The following is a 17,654-nucleotide window of genomic DNA, read 5'->3' on the forward strand; positions in this document are numbered from 1 at the left end:
CGGCTGACTGTCTCACCATTCCCGGGCTGAACAGAGTTGACTACTAAACTAGTATCCTTTCCACTTAATTAATTTGATGGATTTGACAGCGATCGATCTTCCCCTCTCTCTCTCTCTCTCTCTCTCTCTCTTCTTCTGTCAACAACAACTAAAAAGCCCCGCGACGCTTCATCCCTCCTCCTCCTCCTCCCCCTCCCGCCCTCCAAACACGCCTCCCCTCTACTCCGTCGGTGGATCTTCTTCACCTTTTCTCCCCTTGGGCTTTTCTTTTTTGTCTTTCCTTCTTTTCTTCTTTTCCTGATTTTATTTCTTGTTCTCTCTCCGTGTTTCATTTCCGGATAGAAAGAAGAAAATTATCAGACGCCTCCTTCCCCCCCCCCCCACCCAACCAATCCACTCCTGATTGAATCGCCGTCGCATCCCACCTCTTCCATCATGGACGGCGAAGACCTCATCGCCTCGGTCTACCGCAAGATCGAGCGGGAAAAGGCCCTCATCACCGCCGCCTCCAATATGCGACAGTCCACCGATAATCCGTTGGTACAGCAGAGGGTGGATGCGAACATCCGCGATGGCCGGAAAAACATTGCCTACCTGGAGGAGAAGATGAGGGAGCTACAACTGCGTCGGATCGATCAGGATGGTGGCTCCCCCACTGATAAACGTCTCCCGTCGCCTCCCCCCAAGGACAGTGCCGGTGGTGACAATGACGAGTATGGAGAGCCCTCCAGCGCTCATCATCCCCACGGAGGTGCCGGCTCCATGCCGACCGGTGCTCCCTTCAAGGATCCTCGACCGTTTGCTCCTGTGCCCAAGGCGCGCCCGAATTATACGAAGCTTGGTAGGTGGCCCGTCGTACCCTTTTTGGTCTTGATGGTGATGGTGATGGTGATGGTGATCGAACGGTCTGTTGATCGTCCCACGTGCTAATCGCGCCAATCTATAGATCTGATCAAATACGACACGTCTTATCTCGGCCCCAAGATTCAGCTCATGTTGTCCCAACTCGAATTCAAGCTGAGCGTGGAGAAGCAATACAAGGCCGGCATTGAGAAGATGGTTCGCCTATACCAGGACGAGGGCGACAGGAAGAGTCGTGCCGACGCCGAGGGTCGGCGCATTGAGAGTAACCAGAAGATCCAACTGCTGAAGCAGGCTCTGAAGCGATATGAGGATCTCCACGTTGATATTGAATCGACTGATACCCCCGATGGTACGCCTAACATCCATTCATAGATCATGCAGGTGTATCATGGTTAATCATTCTCCCTGCAGACGAAAGTTTAAGCACTCCCAACTTGCGCAAACCCCTCACCGGTCTGTTGACCATGCGCATCCAGGCCGTCAGCGATGTCGATCATGCTGCCGGCTCCAGATTCTCCAGAGGGCCCGAGACCTCCGTCGTCCTCAAGGTCGAGGATGCCGTTAAAGCCCGGACCAAGCCCACTCGCACCGATCGATGGCAGGACGAGACCTTCAACCTTGACATCGACAAGGCCAACGAGATCGAACTGACCGTCTACGACAAGTCGGGCGACCGCCCCACCCCGATCGGCATGCTCTGGCTGCGCATTACCGACATCGCCGAAGAGATGCGTCGCAAGAAGATCGAAATGGAACTGAACCAATCCGGCTGGGTGTCGGCCGACAGGATGGACCACGGAAGCGGCTCAGGACGCCCGGATACTGCAGGTCCCATGAGCCCTGGTCACAGCTCGGCCTCGGGCGGACCCCCTGGGGCCGGTCCTCAAGGCCATGGCGGTGCGCCCCCCGGCGCGCCAGGTGGAAACAACGCGCCGATGATTGAATCGTGGTTCGCATTGGAACCCGTGGGTCGCATTTATCTGTCGATGAGCTTCGGTATGGCCCTGACCGTGTGCGGACTGACGATCGCGATGCGATTAAACTATCCGGCGACAATGCTAACTCTTTTCGCTCGCTCCTAGCCAAACAACTCAAGGACCGCCGTCCGTTCGACATCGGTCTCAACCGCCAGGGTGCCGTGCGCCAGAAGAAGGAAGAGGTCCACGAGAAGCAGGGTCACAAGTTCGTCACGCAGCAGTTCTACAACATCATGCGCTGTGCCCTGTGTGGCGACTTCTTGAAGTATGCCGCGGGCATGCAGTGTGCCGACTGCAAGTATACCTGCCACCGCAAGTGTTATCCCAAGGTCGTCACCAAATGTATCAGCAAGGCGAACTACGAGACCGACCCCGACGAGGAGAAGATCAATCACCGCATCCCCCATCGCTTCGAGGGCTTTTCCAACCTGTCCGCCAACTGGTGCTGCCACTGTGGTTATTTGCTGCCGTTCGGGCGTAAGAACGCCAAGCGATGCACAGGTACGTTTTGAACCCCTACTGGACCAGCATAGAAGTAGAGACATCTTAGCAGCTGACCCGCATGTGATTACACAGAGTGCGCTCTTACTTGCCACGCCCAGTGTACACACTTGGTACCGGACTTCTGCGGCATGTCGATGGAAGCAGCCAACCAAATCTTGGAGACCTTGATTCGCGCGAAGAATCACAACAAATCCACCTCTGTTAGTTCTGGCCTCAGCGGCCGCACCCTTCGATCAGCTGGTCCGCCTCCGGGCCCTTCGGACAACGCCGCCCTTGCCTATCCACAGAAACCCATCGAGGCCCCACCCAGGACACCTCAAAGACAGCCTTCCGCCGAAGCCATAAGCGCCGCGACTAACTCTTATATGCCTCCGCAGTCCCCGACAGCCGCACAGCGACAGCAAATGCCCCCACCGAGGACTTCCTCGGCCAGCCCTGCCGCCGCTGCTGCCGCCGCGGCGACCGGCCTACGCTCTCCACAGCAAGTAGCAGGTATGTTGCCTCTCACTCTACCGATGCGACAATAGCTATGAAGATAGAATGGAAGGGACTGACGATCTGCGAACAATCTAGAACAAAGCCGTCCCGCCCCGCCCCAGCCCCAGCAGCCCCAGACCCCCACGCACGCTCCTTACGACCCTAGTGTGTACGCATCCTATCAGCAGCAGCCCATGTCGCCTCAGGCCATGCAGAAGGTCGGGAGCCCGTACGGCATGCCCCAACAGCAGCAACAACCGCCCGCGCCCGTCATGCCGCAGCCGATGGCGGTGAAAGAAGAGGTGCCGCCGCCGCAGCAAAAGGTCCGGATCGGACTGGATCATTTCAACTTTTTGGCCGTGCTCGGTAAGGGTAACTTCGGCAAGGTTATGTTGGCGGAGACCAAGGGCAACAAGAAGCTTTACGCGATCAAGGTGCTGAAGAAGGAGTTCATCATCGAGAACGACGAAGTGGAGAGCACCAAGTCCGAAAAGCGCGTCTTCTTGATTGCGAACAAGGAGCGTCATCCTTTCCTTCTCAACCTGCACGCCTGTTTCCAGACCGAAACCCGCGTGTACTTTGTCATGGAGTACATCAGCGGTGGTGATCTGATGCTTCACATTCAGCGCGGCCAATTCGGCCTGAAGAGAGCCCAGTGAGTTTCTTGATCCAGACCGCAGGAGTACGCTGCAGTGCAGAAAGAAGACTAACGAGTGGTCTGCGCAGGTTCTACGCGGCGGAAGTTCTGCTGGCGCTCAAGTATTTCCACGAGAACGGCGTCATCTACCGTGATCTGAAGCTGGACAACATCCTGCTGACCCTGGATGGTCACATCAAGATTGCGGATTACGGTCTCTGCAAGGAGAACATGTGGTACGGAGCCACCACGAGCACGTTCTGTGGTACTCCTGAATTCATGGCCCCTGAGGTGAGTCCCAATCTACTCGTTCCTATCCGTCATTTGTCCTAGCTAACATTTCCGCCCGTAAAGATTCTGTTGGACAAGAAATACGGTCGTGCGGTTGACTGGTGGGCATTCGGTGTGCTCATCTACCAGATGCTTCTGCAACAATCCCCCTTCCGTGGTGAAGATGAAGATGAAATCTACGACGCCATTCTGGCGGATGAGCCCCTGTACCCGATCCACATGCCCCGCGATTCCGTCTCGATCCTGCAGAAACTGCTCACGCGCGAGCCCGAATTGCGACTGGGGTCCGGACCCACCGACGCGCAGGAGGTCATGTCGCATGCATTCTTCCGGAACGTCAACTGGGATGACATCTACCACAAGCGGGTTCCGCCACCCTTCCTCCCCACCATCACCAGTCCTACCGATACCAGCAACTTCGACCAAGAGTTCACCAGCGTTACCCCCGTTCTCACGCCCGTGCAGTCAGGTAAGGAGCCCATCATCCCCCGTTCCTACCCACAAGGTGCTAATATCTTTTTCTCCCATCACAGTCCTGTCCCAGGCGATGCAAGAAGAATTCCGCGGCTTCTCCTACACCGCGGACTTTGCCTAAACAAGCGGTTCCCACGCGAGAGTATCAAGACCGTGATGGTCTTCGTCTTTTTTCTTTTCTATTACCCAGTTCTTTTCCCCCCCCTCTCTTGCTTTCTTCCGGTCCTGAACCCATTGGTAGTTTCTTCTCTGTTTACTATTGCGGTTTGACTTCGACACGAATTTTTGCACTTGAAAGTGTTCCTTAACATACATACCCATGAGAGTTTTGATGGCTGGTGTAACCGACGAATGTGTGTAAGCAGAAATGGGCGAGTTGTGGGTTTGGAAAGTTGGATCCCAGTTTTATTCTTTTTCCAGCCATCCCCGCCGATTATTCTGATTTATTGATGACCTAGGGCTTTTTATTCCCTATTCCTTTTTCCCTCTTGTTTCTTGTCTTTTACTTTTTACCACCCGTCTGGAATGCAAGTGTGCATTCGCTTTCATATTTTGAGCACGGCTTTAATGTTGTATGACTGAATGGGAGGTGTGATTACTCTTACATGAATCTCAAGTGCATATATGACTCTCCACAGTCAGAAAGGTGCGTAGGAGGGAGGTGTAGATCACCTCTGTCTCTTACATAGTTTGGTATGGGGAATGAGGAGACTGAAGATGGTCTCTCCAGTTTTGATGATTCCACGGTTAGACCTCGTTTCTTTGTTTATCACTGTCTTTCATCTCACCAGGACTATGGGGAGGAAAGGGGGGCTGTGACTCGCAATCATCCTCGGGGTGAATGGTTTGCATTTGTGGGGTCAATCATCACTCACTTCATTGTTCTCTCTCCCACACTTCTTCATTGGCGTTCTTTATGTCAGACCCATGATTATTCTTCTTCTACTTTACTTAACAAAGAATACACTGTACCCTGGGGCGCCAAAAATAGAAGACTTCTTTCTTTAGGGGTATTGACTCGAGGGGTCATTCGAGGTGGGGAGAGGGTATGAATGAATGGTGAGTACAAGAAAGATGTATTATGAGGCGGAATCTCCATCGAAGGTGTTTCTTTCTCCCACGCGCAACCTGTCACTCACTTGCAGTCTTGGTCGACTTCCCTCCCTCGTCACTCTTCTTCGATCTTTTCTGTCTATAGCCCTCTTCTCACTAGGTATTGATTGAGGTCATCTCTCACTCCTCGCTCAACTCCCTCCTCGCCTGGCTTCGAACCAGCCGAGATGAACGATTCCCCCGAACTCGAGTCGTCCACCGTCCCGGGGTCTCAATACGACCTCGGCTCCGTCGTCCATCTACCTCCGCCTATAGTCAAGCCAAAGTGGGTTCCAAGAACGGATTGAATGAGTCAAGTTGAAGCTAGATATTAACGCTCGCTCTCAGAACCGGCGTGCTCCCCGGCGCAAACAACCCGAAAAACAAGAAGAAGAAGACGTCGGATCCGCAGTGGGACAGCAAGGATACGTCCTCTGATGATGCGTCTTCCGCCGAATTCTTCTTCAAGCGCCACGGACCGCAGAAGAAGAGGAAACTAGGCTCAGACGATGAAGACACGCCGAGGTCGAAGCTCAAGAAGAAGAAGAGGGCCGATCCCACGTTCGTGATCGATCATGCTGAGAACATGGATGACGATGATTATGATGAAGCGAGGCACGACGAGAAAGGCACGGCCATATCCGCACTAGGCAACTTCCTCCGCGGCGCCCAAGCAAGCCCGACGCCCAAGAAACGGAAACCGTCATACAATCGAGCCGCGGGCGCGCAGGGGAGTGACGAGGAAGACGCGCCGACTAATGACTTCCGCATCTCCAAGAATGAGACCGCCGATATGGTCTTTGATTTCTCGCTGGAGCGGTCGAAGCGGTTGGCGGATGCGATTAGTCTTCCTGGGAATCTTTATACGCAGGTGGAGAGAGATCTGTTTGGAAGGCTGGCGATGCGTGGGTTTGAGCCTATTCTGTCGTCGCAGTGGAAGTTTGATTTCCAGACTCTGCCTGAGTCGCTGTTTCCTGCTGCTGGGGAGGATTTTGAACCGCTTGTTCAGGCGCTGGGAGGATCTGAGTTTTACGGTATGTAGCGAACGAATCCTGCCTCTCTGGCTTCTACAGAGAGACGTCACTAATGACCAAATAGCAAGCAAGTCCATGAACGACCTCTTCAGCCTGGGCGGCCGAGTACGCGACTGCAGCATCCTCAAAAAACGCCCCGAGCTCCTGATCGAGAAAGAAATCAAGCGGTACATCCGCTGGGCCGTTTTCGACGCACATCTACTATTCAACCGAGACTCAATCCCCGTATACGCGATTCATCCCCACAAGGTCGGCGACTCCATCATCAACGGCGTGAAACGACTCGACAAGCGTCTGAAGGCGCTCGCCGCACGACACAGCGATGAGTCGAGCGCGATTTCATATTCAGGCGACGATTCGCCGCTGTATCCCGTGTTTACGGGGTTCCTCATCTGCGGTCCCATTCTCACCATCATGACCTATAGCGCTGATCCGCAGGATAGAACCGAGACGACGGACAGTAACTTTATTTCCCAGTTTGATTTGGGTGAATGGGGCCAGGATGTCTGGAATTCGCTTGCGCTTGTCATTACGGTTATGCATATTCGTAGGACTATGCTTCAGCTTGTGGAGAGGGGGTTGGGCGGGATCTATAGGGCTGAGGGGTATATGGTGTCGGATACGGACGAGGATCTTTGATTCTGTGGGATGGAGGGGGGGGGTGGAGGAGGGAGTATGGGGCTGAGGGCGAAAGATATCCATATTGTATTATAGCGAGTCATTTTTATGCATATTAGTCTTAATGGCATTGCAGTATTTGAGTCAATCATAGCCAGGGTGAGACTATATATAGGGACTACATATATAGTGAAGTATATTGCATATGTCACGGAAACGAGACAACATTATAGTAACTGATAATTGTTCAACATCGGGATTTCTTCACAGACAGCAAGAGAATTAGAATAATAGTAGATATTACTCATGAATTTCCTGATTCTATCCATCAACATTGGTGGTCGAATAGTCACATGACTAGGCAATACTGGCGATTCCCCGCGGGTCGCGAGGCTACAGTTCTGAATAGCGACATCCCACCCCCAAGCTCGGTATTCATCATGGATGCTCCCGATGACAGGGAGATCAAGCTGCAGCGGGCATCTGGAGACCTCGTGAAGGAATTCTCCACCAGATTGCCCGCCTTACTCTGGAAACCGTCAACCGAGCGTGGAAAAGAAAGCCGAACACCACGACGACGGACACCCGCCGCCAAGGCAGAGAAACTCGTGGGACTTGTAGGATAAACACCCCAACTCTAGCAGAGATAGACTGGACTAACGATGACGGTATAGCTGGAACCTTTTCAGGAGTGGCCGCAATTGTTAGATCCGCATCTGCAATCGCTGCTCCCTCCTTTAGTTGATGCGTTCCTTGCGTACCTGGTCAACCATCGCGACCACTACGCTTCCAAAGCAGCAGAGTCAAACCATCTCTATCCGCTGCCCAGGGCAATCTGCAGAATTCTCTACACATTCTGCAAGGTCCGCGGGGTCAAAGTGATCAGCCGGTTCCTGAACAACGAACCCAAGTACCTCCAGCCGCTGCTGCGAGCGTTTATCGCATGGGACGAAATCCCCCAGGAGGACCCCGCAAATGTCTCCCTGGGAGATATTTCCCGCCGACCTGTCTGGGAGGAGCGCTATGTGATGCTGATATGGCTGTCGCACCTGTTGCTCGCCCCGTTCGACTTGTCGTCCTTGTCCTCGGACGATATCCCAGTCCCGTATCCGGAACTCGAGCAGCTCACGATACTGCCGCCCCAGGCGCCTGTCATTGCCCGGTCTATTCTATCGCTGTCTCTGCATTATGTGAACGCCCCCGGGAAGGAGCGCGAGGCTGCCACTGTGCTTCTGGCGAGGCTGGCGCTGCGGGGGGATATGCAGAGTTTTGGGATCCTGGGCAATCTTACAAATTGGGCTTTTTCTATCATCAAGCCGACAGGAGATGCTGAGCTGCTGTCGGTTTACACATGTATTGGCGTGCTATCTTTCCTGTCTCGCTTGGCTGCGTCCGGCCAGGTGGAGGAGTTCGGCCCTCTGATCGTACCTGTGTTTGGACAGATCCTCAGCGCTGTGCAGGGCGAGTCGCAGATCTCCAAGATTGTGCAGTCCTCAGCTATTGCGCGGAAGATGATCATCAAGATACTCCGCAGTTTGACTCTCATGGCGATATCGCTTAATGAGAGAGGGGACGGCTCGCTCTCTGATGACCAGGTGTCGTTCGTCTTGGAAGATACTATCGATCATTTCCTGGTAGCCCTGGCCGACAAGGATACCCCTGTGCGGTTTGCTGCGAGCAAGTCACTGAGCATCATCACGCTGAAGCTCGAACCTGAAATGGCTACAGAAGTTATCGAGGCCATCACTGGCTCGCTCGAGGAGAACATCCTGTATCAAAAGCAGGATGGCACCATAGTTACACCGCTACAGGCAAGGATGATCGGAATCAACGCATTGAAGCGAAATCTAAGCGGCGTTGACTCGCAACGGTGGCAAGGGCTGATCCTCACCCTGGGCCATCTTCTCTTCCGTCGCGCTCCCCCAACACACCAACTCCCGAATGTTCTCCAGCCACTTGTGTCCGGACTTGGTTTCGAACAAAGATCTTCGACTGGAAGCTCTGTCGGGACTGGCGTTCGAGACGCCTCATGTTTTGGCATCTGGGCGCTATCCCGGAAATACACCACCCAGGAGCTGTTGGCCTTGGACGCGCAAGCCATCAACACCCCGACGGACCAGAATGGAGTGAACACCCTGCAGATTCTAGCTACAGAGCTAGTCTGCGCCGCGTGCGTGGACCCATCTGGGAACATCCGCAGAGGTGCTTCAGCCGCCCTGCAAGAGCTCATTGGCCGCCATCCGAACACCATCGCAGAGGGGATATCCCTGGTCCAGGTGGTGGATTATCACGCGGTGGCGCGCCGCTCGAGGGCGATGATCGATGTTGCTAAAGCAACTGCAGACTTGAGCCACACCTACTGGCGCCCTCTATTGAACTCACTAATGGATTGGAGAGGGATTGGCTCACCGGACGCGGAGTCCAGAAGACACGCTGCGAAAGCAATCGGCGTTTTGAGCACCCAGAAGACTTTCGCCACTATGGGGGTCGTGCTGCACCAGCTGGTGGACAAAATCCTGAGTCTTCCGCACAACGAGGTCGAAGCCAGGCATGGTTGTTTCCTTGCGCTTTCTGCTACGGTCGATGCATTTAATTCAAGCCGAGAGACATCGGATGACAGCAGCTCCCCCGAAGCTGAGGATGTTGCTCGCCAGCTGGCTGGAGTGTGGGAAATCTTCAACTCCCCGGCTAGTCCCACGAAGGACGACTTGACTCTTCAAGCACGGCGTCCAGAACTGACAGCCGAAGCAGCACCGTGCTTGATACAGTCGCTAGCGCTGGCAACGTCCCAAAATACCGTCCCTCGGGTTACCGTGCCATCGCTTGAGTCGTTGAATAAAGCTCGCACAGTGCTCTTGCTTTGCATCTCACGAGGCGAAGACACCTCTATAGCGGCGGCTGCAAGCGCCTGGCCAGAACTCTTTTCTCTCCTATCCTCGCTAGAGCAGGACGAGACGATACAGGGCTGGTTTTCGCACATCCATGCCACACGGAAACTGCCCACTGCACGGGGCGAGATTCTTGTCCTGGGAGCTATCTTCCGGAAGATCTCGCCGGAGAATGGTGTTAGACAGTCGATCATAGAAGAGCTACTCCGCGTAGCCAGCAAGGAAGAATTGATTGAGAAGAGGGTTGTGGCTGTGAAGAGTCTGACCACAGGGGTTTTGCCTTACATAGGTAGGTTTCCCGCCTTTACTGGAGTGAGGATTGTGGCTAATGAGCATAGACGTGACCCCCACCATCGCAGATAATCTTGTTGATTTCTTGAACGATTACACGACAAACAGACGGGGTGATATTGGATCACTGGTCAGAATGGAGGCTATCCAAGCTGCGAATACGGTGCTTCAGAAGAAGACCGGAACGGCGGACCGCTCACACGTTCAAGAGATCGTCGGCTGTCTGTGTAGACTTGCGGCGGAGAAGTTGGACAAGGTCCGGCTCCAGGCGTGGCTTGGCCTTCAGAGATTCTGGGAATCGGAGACGGAGTTTCCACAACTACAGCGGTGCGGATTTGTCTTTCCTCATATCTGCTGACACCTAACGCCTAACGGTTTCGCTGACTTGCATACATACAGAAAATACGAACACTTCAGCCATGTCTCATCGGTTGATTACTTCTTGCAGCTCCTCGAACTACAGTCAGTCGACTGGTTGCGCCTACCGTTGTTCCAAGGCCTCGCGACATCAGCTGTCGTCGGAGCCGAGGGTCTCGTTCGCTCGTCCCGCCTAGCACTGGCTTATAGTCTCAATGACCACGGAGCGCAAGAGCGACAGGCCGTGGCTATCGCCGTTTTGAAAGACCTCCTCGTCATTTTGACTGAACACCTGCAGGATGACCGCTACGCCATCCCGACCCTGGAGCTTATAGCCTGGCTGCTCGACGGCTACGTCTCTTTCATCCCCGAAGGCTCGGAGACAAGGTACGCACGCCCTGCTTTCTACGCCCAAACCAACAACAAGAATAGCACTAACCAGGATCCAGCTTCCGCAAATTATTCGTCGCTGTCCAAAAGGCACACTTTAAAACAGCCAACGTTGCAAGACTGGAAGCTGCAGTCAAGATATATGCGAGTCTGTCGCGATTAGAGGTGTTGAGGGTTGAGGTTCTCAAGAAGATGACGGGGATGCTGTTGCACCCTTTTCCTAGGGTATGTTGTTTGTTCTATACATTCTTGGCTATAGCTTGCTAATGAGTACGAAGGTCCGCAATGTCGTTGCCGAGTATCTGTTTATGGAGACTCGTTCAGAGGTTGTGAAGTGTGGGGACTGGACTAGACAGTCCAAGGAGTTGAAGGGCGATGTTGAGGGAGTTAGGGAGGCATTGGGTTGTAGATAGCTGCCTGGCTATAGACCTGAATATTGTTAGAGCATTATAGAAACGAATGGACATGATAATAAAAAAAAAAACGTGGAAAATAAAAGTATTACATTGAGTTGCAGTAAGGAGAAATAAAAAGAAAAAAGAAAAAGATAAGAATAGTGCATCATCCGTGAATCGAACACGGGCCTCATCGATGGCAACGATGAATTCTACCACTAGACCAATGATGCTACTGTATATTATGCCCTTTCTTATTGCACCACATAATATAATTAAACCCCCCCATCTTCCCATCGGCGAGTCAACTTCCGCCAGAGCTCGACGTACTCCAAGTAATTAATCGATCGAACAACTCGCCCGCAGTACCGACAAGACCTCATTTGTCGCAAACCCAAAATGGCCGCTGTATCAGGGTCGACGAACCCTCCCAATGCCACGTACGTTCCATTCTACCCATCCATCTATCCCAAAAATCATCACAGCCAGCTAACCATCGACCTCATTCCGCGCAGAGTCTACGTATGTCCACCACCACCAGCCAACCAACCAGCCCACCCCCTCCCAAAAGCCCACACAATTAACCACCCAGCTCCAACAGGTCCGCAACCTTGAAGAGCGGATAAAGGTCGACCAGCTCAAGGAAGCCCTCGAGGAGATCTTCTCCGAATATGGCAACGTCCTCGAAATCGTCGCCAAGACGAACCTGAAGGCCAAGGGCCAGGCGTTCGTCGTCTTCGACAGCGTGGACTCCGCCACGAACGCCATCGACGAGATCAATGGGTTCGATCTGTTTGAGAAGCCGATGGTTCTGGATTATGCGAAGACGCGCAGTGACGCGACGGTTCTGCGCGAGGGAGGGGCTGATGAGCTGGAGGTTCATAAGAGGAGGCGGTTAGCTGAGAAGGGTATGTTTTTTTTATTTCCTTTTCCCTTTCACCTCTACTTTATTTGGGGGATACACTGATACCAATTCAAACAGAGCGCAAACAAGCCCACGAAGCCCTCGAAGCCCAGAAGAAGCTCAAGCGACCCTCCGGCGCCCCCGACGCCGCTCGCCCCGCCAAAACCGCCAAAGGCGCCGGTCTCAAGCCCACCAGCGGTGCCGCTGCGGCCGTCATCCCCGACGAGTATCTCCCTCCCAACAAGATTCTCTTCCTGCGCGACCTGCCCGACACCGCCGACCAGGAGAGCCTCACGGCCGTGTTTGGCCGCTTCGAGGGCTTCCAGGAGGTGCGTCTGGTCCCCGGCCGCAAGGGAATTGCCTTTGTCGAGTACGAGAACGAGTCTGGGGCGATCAGTGCGAAGGAGGCGACCTCCGGTATGCCTATGGGAGAGCAGGGGAAGCCGATCCGCGTTACCTTCCAGCGGCAATAGGCGGTGGGGGTGTGAGGACCTGGTCATTGTTGGGCATTGCGATCTACTTGACTTGTTGCTACTGGCGTTGGGATGGGAGCTTTTTTTTTATCTTTTCTTTTTACATTTGTATTCTTTGAATGGGGGGGAGAGACATTTTCAAATATCGATTCGTCTCTCGTCTTAACGTCTACCTTGGGCTCGTTTTACTTTATCTCGATATCTTGATCGGTGCAAAGAAGGAATAGAAATATCATGATGTGAAAGCAAATCGCATGCTAGAAGTTACACTGCCTACTTACAAGACCTAGATAAACTGCAATAAACAAGATGTTCTAGAAGATGACATCCGTATCTTCTTGCTCTCCGAGTACATCCGGAGCGTCAGGGGCTTCCTCTTCCGGTTTGGCCTTGGTGTCGCCCTGGGCGATTGCTTCGGCAGCTTCTTGTTCACGGCGAGCCAAGAGCTCGGCATCTGCGGCTGCGACGTCGCGCTGTTTCTTACCCGAAACTTTCTTGAGTCGGTAGAATTCCTCTCTGTCGAGCTCGTCGAGCTCCGAGTTGATGTCTGGGGATGAAGTCAGCGTAGTTGGGTGACAACGAGTGCGGCGCGTCTTACACTTGATGGTGTTTTCTGTCCGGGGGATAATGACATGCTCACTGCGTGATATTAGTATCAGCTAAAGCCCAGGGCTTTCTGTGTTTCTTACATCGCATTTACTGTGTTATGTTAGTATATGAGCCCATCATTTGGGGTAGTTGAAACTCACCTCGTCGGTTGACGACCTTGATGACCTCGTCCAGAATAACGAACGCAGTCTAAGAGCATCAGCATATGCAAAAGCAATCCAGTCGCCAACCACATACCTGCAAACTGGCCAACTCTACCAGCGTCTCCACCGCCCGGGCATACGTCTCCCGGCAGCGTTGTACTTGTTGACCACCCTTTCCTAGGCCCGTCAACCCAAAGTCGTTGATCCCCTCTTCCGTGTAGCTCTCAAAGTGAGGCAGGAAGACACCGGACACGTTCTCCTGCTTGGCTCGGACGCGGAAGCGAGCCTGCTTGGCGGACTCTTGAACCTGGTAGCCGATATCCCCTCCAACCGCGTAGCTCACTTCGGCCAGCGAGAAAGCCGCAATTTGCATCACCCGTCCCATCTTCTGTTTGGCTTCATCGATCCGTCGTGTGATTTCTGGTTTGACGACGTCAGTGTCGGGAATGCGATGCGGGGGGCTTAGACGTCATGTTGCCATACCTCGGAAGCGTCTAGGGGCGGTGGAAGTTAGCACAGGGATGACCAAGGGAAGTACAGTGGAGATACCTACTTTGTCAGGGCCTCACTCTTTCTTTTGAGTAAACTGTGTCCAACTTCTGCACCCTTCAACTTGCTCTTCATCAACCCCAGCGACTGGCGAGTCGGGAAGACTGGCTCACGGCCCTATCATGACGGAACGTTAACATGCTGTTTTGTAAACTGGAAGACAAGATCAAGATAGAAAGAATGAATAACATACCGCGGCACCAGACATGACTGCGAGATATTATAGAACGTTGTCTGTCGTTCAGAGGCAGATGCATGATTGGCGATAGGCGATAACCAGCTGGAGGGGAGGAGCTTGGACCACCTCTGCCCGTTCCCGCCGCCGGGTCACGTGCGCGCCGTTCAACCTTCCATGTCTTAATGGTGGCGCTTGGCGGCTTTTGCTTCATCCCCGACGACGAGAGCTTTCTCCCGTTCATGCCACCACCTTTTCCCTCGATTCCGTCTTGACCGTGCGAGCCGGTCCCGCTCAACTGAGTGGCGCCATGCCAGGGACACTTCTGCCCCCGAGATCCCACCGGCAACACGCACAGATGGACCGAACGTCGGCCTCAGGGCCTGATCTGTATTTGATTGTGAGAAGATCTTGACGCGATTTGATGATATGGGGCTAATGTATTGTGATTTGCGACGACAGGCCGACCAGGACACTGTGTACGAGCAGGATCTGCTTCGGGATGCCGGCAGCGTCAAGCCATGGCTTGCCTACATCGTGTACAAGCAGCAACATGGAACGCTTTACGAACAGGCTTTTGTATGTTTCTGATCATGGTATTTGAATTGGAATCGTTTACTGATTTTATTAGGTGATGGAGCGCGCGTGCAAACAACTCCCACGGTCTTACAAGCTCTGGAAGATGGTAGGTGTTCGGGTTTCTCTTTTCTTTATAACGGTTCTGCATGGCGGCACCCTGGTAATTCAATATTTGGAATAATTGCTAACCGATATAGTATCTGGAATTTCGAGTGAACCATCTTCGCGGCCGCAATGCGACCATCTATAAGTCGGAGTATCAGAAAGTCAACGCGCTCTTCGAACGGGCGTTGATTCTTCTCAACAAAATGCCCCGGATATGGGAAATGTATCTCGCCTTCATGCTGCAGCAACCGATTATCACGCAAACCCGACGGACCTTCGATTGTGCGCTGCGAGCCCTCCCGATTACTCAACATAATCGAATTTGGAAGTTGTACAAGAAATTCGCCCGGTCCGCTTCGGGTCAGACCGCCGTGAAGATTTGGGCGCGTTATATGCAGATTCACCCGGAGAACGCCGAAGAGTACATCCACCTCTTGGTGGAGATGGGTCAATACACGGAAGCCGTGAAGAAGTACATGGATATCCTTGATAACCCGCGGTTCCAGTCCAAAGAGGGGAAAAGCAACTTCCAGCTGTGGACTGAGATGGTTGACCTGCTAGTCTCAAAGGCGAAGCAGATTAAGACCGGGCCCCAGGTCGGTATCGACGTGGATGCAATTCTGCGCAGCGGAATTGAGCGGTTCGCGGATCAGAGAGGTAAACTGTGGGCCGGGTTAGCGACTTATTGGATCATGAAGGGCAGCTTTGAAAAGGCCCGCGATGTCTTCGAGGAAGGCATTATCACCGTCATGACTGTGCGCGACTTTACCCTTATATTCGATTCCTACGTTGAATTTGAGGAATCCATCATCGGAAGTTTGATGGAAGCCGCGGCCGTTCGAGCAGAGAACAACCAGTCTGACGAAGAGGCTGACTTCGACCTTGATCTTCGAATGCTCAGGTTTGAACAGCTGATGGACCGTCGCCCATTCCTTGTCAATGACGTTCTGCTGAGGCAAAACCCTAACAATGTCATTGAATGGGAGAAGAGAGTAGCCTTGTGGGGCGACAACAAAGGTGAAGTCGTCCAAACTTATACGGCCGCGATCGCAGCCATCAACCCGAAGAAGGCCCACGGGAAGTTCTCAGAGCTTTGGGTCAACTACGCCAAGTTTTACGAAACCGGTGGAGACCTGGACTCCGCACGGGTCATCTTTGAGAAGGCTGTCAAGGTGCCTTTCAAGTCTGTTGCTGAACTGGCGGAGACGTGGTGCGAGTGGGCCGAAATGGAACTCCGCAACGAGAACTTTGACCAGGCAGTGCAAGTGATGGCCAAGGCGACCCAGGCCCCGAAGAAGTCCACCGTGGATTACTTTGACGAGGACCTTTCGCCTCAGCAACGAGTTCACAAGAGTTGGAAGCTATGGAGTTTTTACGTCGATCTGGTGGAGAGTGTCTCGTCCTTGGAAGAAACGAAGAAAGTGTACGAGAGGATCTTCGAGCTGCGCATCGCCACGCCCCAGACGGTGGTCAACTACGCCAATCTCATGGAGGAACACAAGTACTTCGAGGAATCGTTCAAGATTTATGAGCGTGGATTGGATCTCTTCAGCTATCCCGTGGCCTTTGAGCTTTGGAACCTTTACTTAACCAAGGCCGTGGATCGGAAGATTGGCATCGAAAGACTGCGGGATCTCTTTGAACAGGCCCTCGACGGATGTCCTCCCAAGTTCGCCAAGCCGCTCTACTTGATGTACGGCAATTTGGAGGAAGAGCGCGGTCTGGCTCGACATGCCATGAGAATTTACGAACGGGCCACGCGTGCGGTCTCCGACGAGGACCGTTTCGAGATGTTCGAGTTCTACATCACCAAGTCCGCTTCCAACTTCGGCCTCACTTCCACGCGGCCGATCTACGAGCGCGCTATCGCCGCGTTGCCCGACCAGGAAGCCAAGGAAATGTGTCTCAAATTCGCCGAGATGGAGAGAAGACTGGGCGAAATCGACCGAGCGCGTGCCATCTATGGCCATGCTTCCCAGTTCTGCGACCCGCGCACCAACGCCGTATTCTGGCAGAAGTGGGAGGCATTCGAAGTGCAGCACGGAAACGAAGATACCTTCAAGGAGATGCTCCGCATCAAGCGAAGCGTCCAAGCACAATACAAGTATGTTCCTTACTACCCAACGCTACCATCACCAAAACATAGCTAACACCACAACCAATCTAGCACGGACGTCAACTTCATCGCCTCCCAAGCCATCGCGCGCAGTCAGCAGCGGACCCAAGAAGGCGGCGCCGAAACAGAAGACATGGAGGGCTCGACCGAGAAAGCCGACGCCATGGCCGCCCTGGAGCGACAGGCGCGCGCACCCGTCGGCTTCGTCGCGGCCAGCACAGGGCCTGAAGGCGGCAACCGCCCTCCTCCGGCAGGCCAAGAGCCAACAGCGGCTCCCGCGGCCAACCCGGATGCTATCGACCTCGACGCTGACATGGATGCGGACTGAGGTGAAGATTTCACTTGTCTTGATATGAGGATAAATGGTTGTTTATTCTGTTTGATTCCTTGGCCTGGACATTGGCCGCTGTACACCGATCAGTTCCTTTTCCCCTTTTCTTTTCTTTTTTCCATGAGTTGGTTCTGACAGAAACCGAAAGGTATTGAGATATGGGTTCTCTCTTTTGCTTTTTTTCCTTTTTCTTTTTTACCATCCACTATTTGTGTGATCTTGTCTTGTTTTGTCTTGTCTTGTCTTGTCTGTGGCTGTGCAATACCTGGCGTTGTGCATAGGCATTCATCTATCTATTTATCTTCTACTTTACTCTACTTCTACTTATATCTCCAATCTGAATAAACCCACCCCTTAGTTTGGATTGAACATTGCTGTACA

The 17,654-nt window shown here is 53.2% G+C and overlaps 5 protein-coding genes and 1 non-coding gene across 6 annotated transcripts; 4 read left to right on the top strand and 2 right to left on the bottom strand.

Annotated features, from left to right (window-relative positions):
• Positions 1 to 369: 369 nt before the first annotated feature.
• On the top strand, positions 370 to 4,314 carry pkcA (protein kinase c; the record flags this gene model as incomplete). The annotated part of the gene is made up of 8 exons (XM_024841267.1): positions 370 to 841; positions 947 to 1,213; positions 1,276 to 1,860; positions 1,947 to 2,342; positions 2,418 to 2,837; positions 2,919 to 3,477; positions 3,549 to 3,750; positions 3,814 to 4,314. Coding segments are annotated over exons 1-8 (3,336 nt in total), but the record flags the coding sequence as incomplete, so codon positions are not given.
• Positions 4,315 to 5,504: 1,190 nt separating this feature from the next.
• P168DRAFT_282336 (uncharacterized protein) lies at positions 5,505 to 6,989 on the top strand (the record flags this gene model as incomplete). The annotated part of the gene is made up of 3 exons (XM_024835978.1): positions 5,505 to 5,602; positions 5,665 to 6,350; positions 6,415 to 6,989. The coding sequence occupies 3 exons, from the start codon at positions 5,505 to 5,507 to the stop codon at positions 6,987 to 6,989; spliced, it is 1,359 nt and encodes a 452-aa protein (XP_024692205.1).
• A 405-nt stretch (positions 6,990 to 7,394) lies between these two features.
• Positions 7,395 to 12,908, top strand: P168DRAFT_311211 (uncharacterized protein). Its single transcript, XM_024839471.1, has 7 exons — positions 7,395 to 7,585; positions 7,643 to 10,145; positions 10,195 to 10,474; positions 10,547 to 10,891; positions 10,954 to 11,119; positions 11,891 to 12,197; positions 12,272 to 12,908. Exons 1-7 carry the CDS (start codon positions 7,409 to 7,411, stop codon positions 12,664 to 12,666), a joined length of 4,173 nt encoding a protein of 1,390 aa, XP_024692206.1. The 5' UTR covers positions 7,395 to 7,408; the 3' UTR covers positions 12,667 to 12,908.
• On the bottom strand, positions 11,452 to 11,522 carry P168DRAFT_t112. The gene has a single exon. It is a non-coding gene; the product is annotated as a tRNA-Gly (tRNA).
• On the bottom strand, positions 12,902 to 14,218 carry P168DRAFT_254147 (H(+)-transporting V1 sector ATPase subunit D). Its single transcript, XM_024834402.1, has 8 exons — positions 14,161 to 14,218; positions 13,972 to 14,084; positions 13,902 to 13,912; positions 13,513 to 13,838; positions 13,416 to 13,464; positions 13,356 to 13,365; positions 13,265 to 13,305; positions 12,902 to 13,213 (listed from the first exon to the last, which is right to left on the bottom strand). The coding sequence occupies exons 1-8, from the start codon at positions 14,173 to 14,175 to the stop codon at positions 12,981 to 12,983; spliced, it is 798 nt and encodes a 265-aa protein (XP_024692207.1). The 5' UTR covers positions 14,176 to 14,218; the 3' UTR covers positions 12,902 to 12,980.
• Positions 14,219 to 14,370: 152 nt separating this feature from the next.
• P168DRAFT_254148 (mRNA splicing protein SYF1) lies at positions 14,371 to 17,624 on the top strand. Its single transcript, XM_024834403.1, has 5 exons — positions 14,371 to 14,542; positions 14,605 to 14,721; positions 14,774 to 14,827; positions 14,919 to 16,930; positions 16,994 to 17,624. The coding sequence occupies exons 1-5, from the start codon at positions 14,453 to 14,455 to the stop codon at positions 17,268 to 17,270; spliced, it is 2,550 nt and encodes an 849-aa protein (XP_024692208.1). The 5' UTR covers positions 14,371 to 14,452; the 3' UTR covers positions 17,271 to 17,624.
• The last annotated feature ends 30 nt before the right edge of the window (positions 17,625 to 17,654 follow it).

Source organism: Aspergillus campestris (genome assembly GCF_002847485.1).
Source record: "Aspergillus campestris IBT 28561 chromosome Unknown P168scaffold_7, whole genome shotgun sequence".
Classification (NCBI taxonomy): domain Eukaryota; kingdom Fungi; phylum Ascomycota; class Eurotiomycetes; order Eurotiales; family Aspergillaceae; genus Aspergillus; species Aspergillus campestris.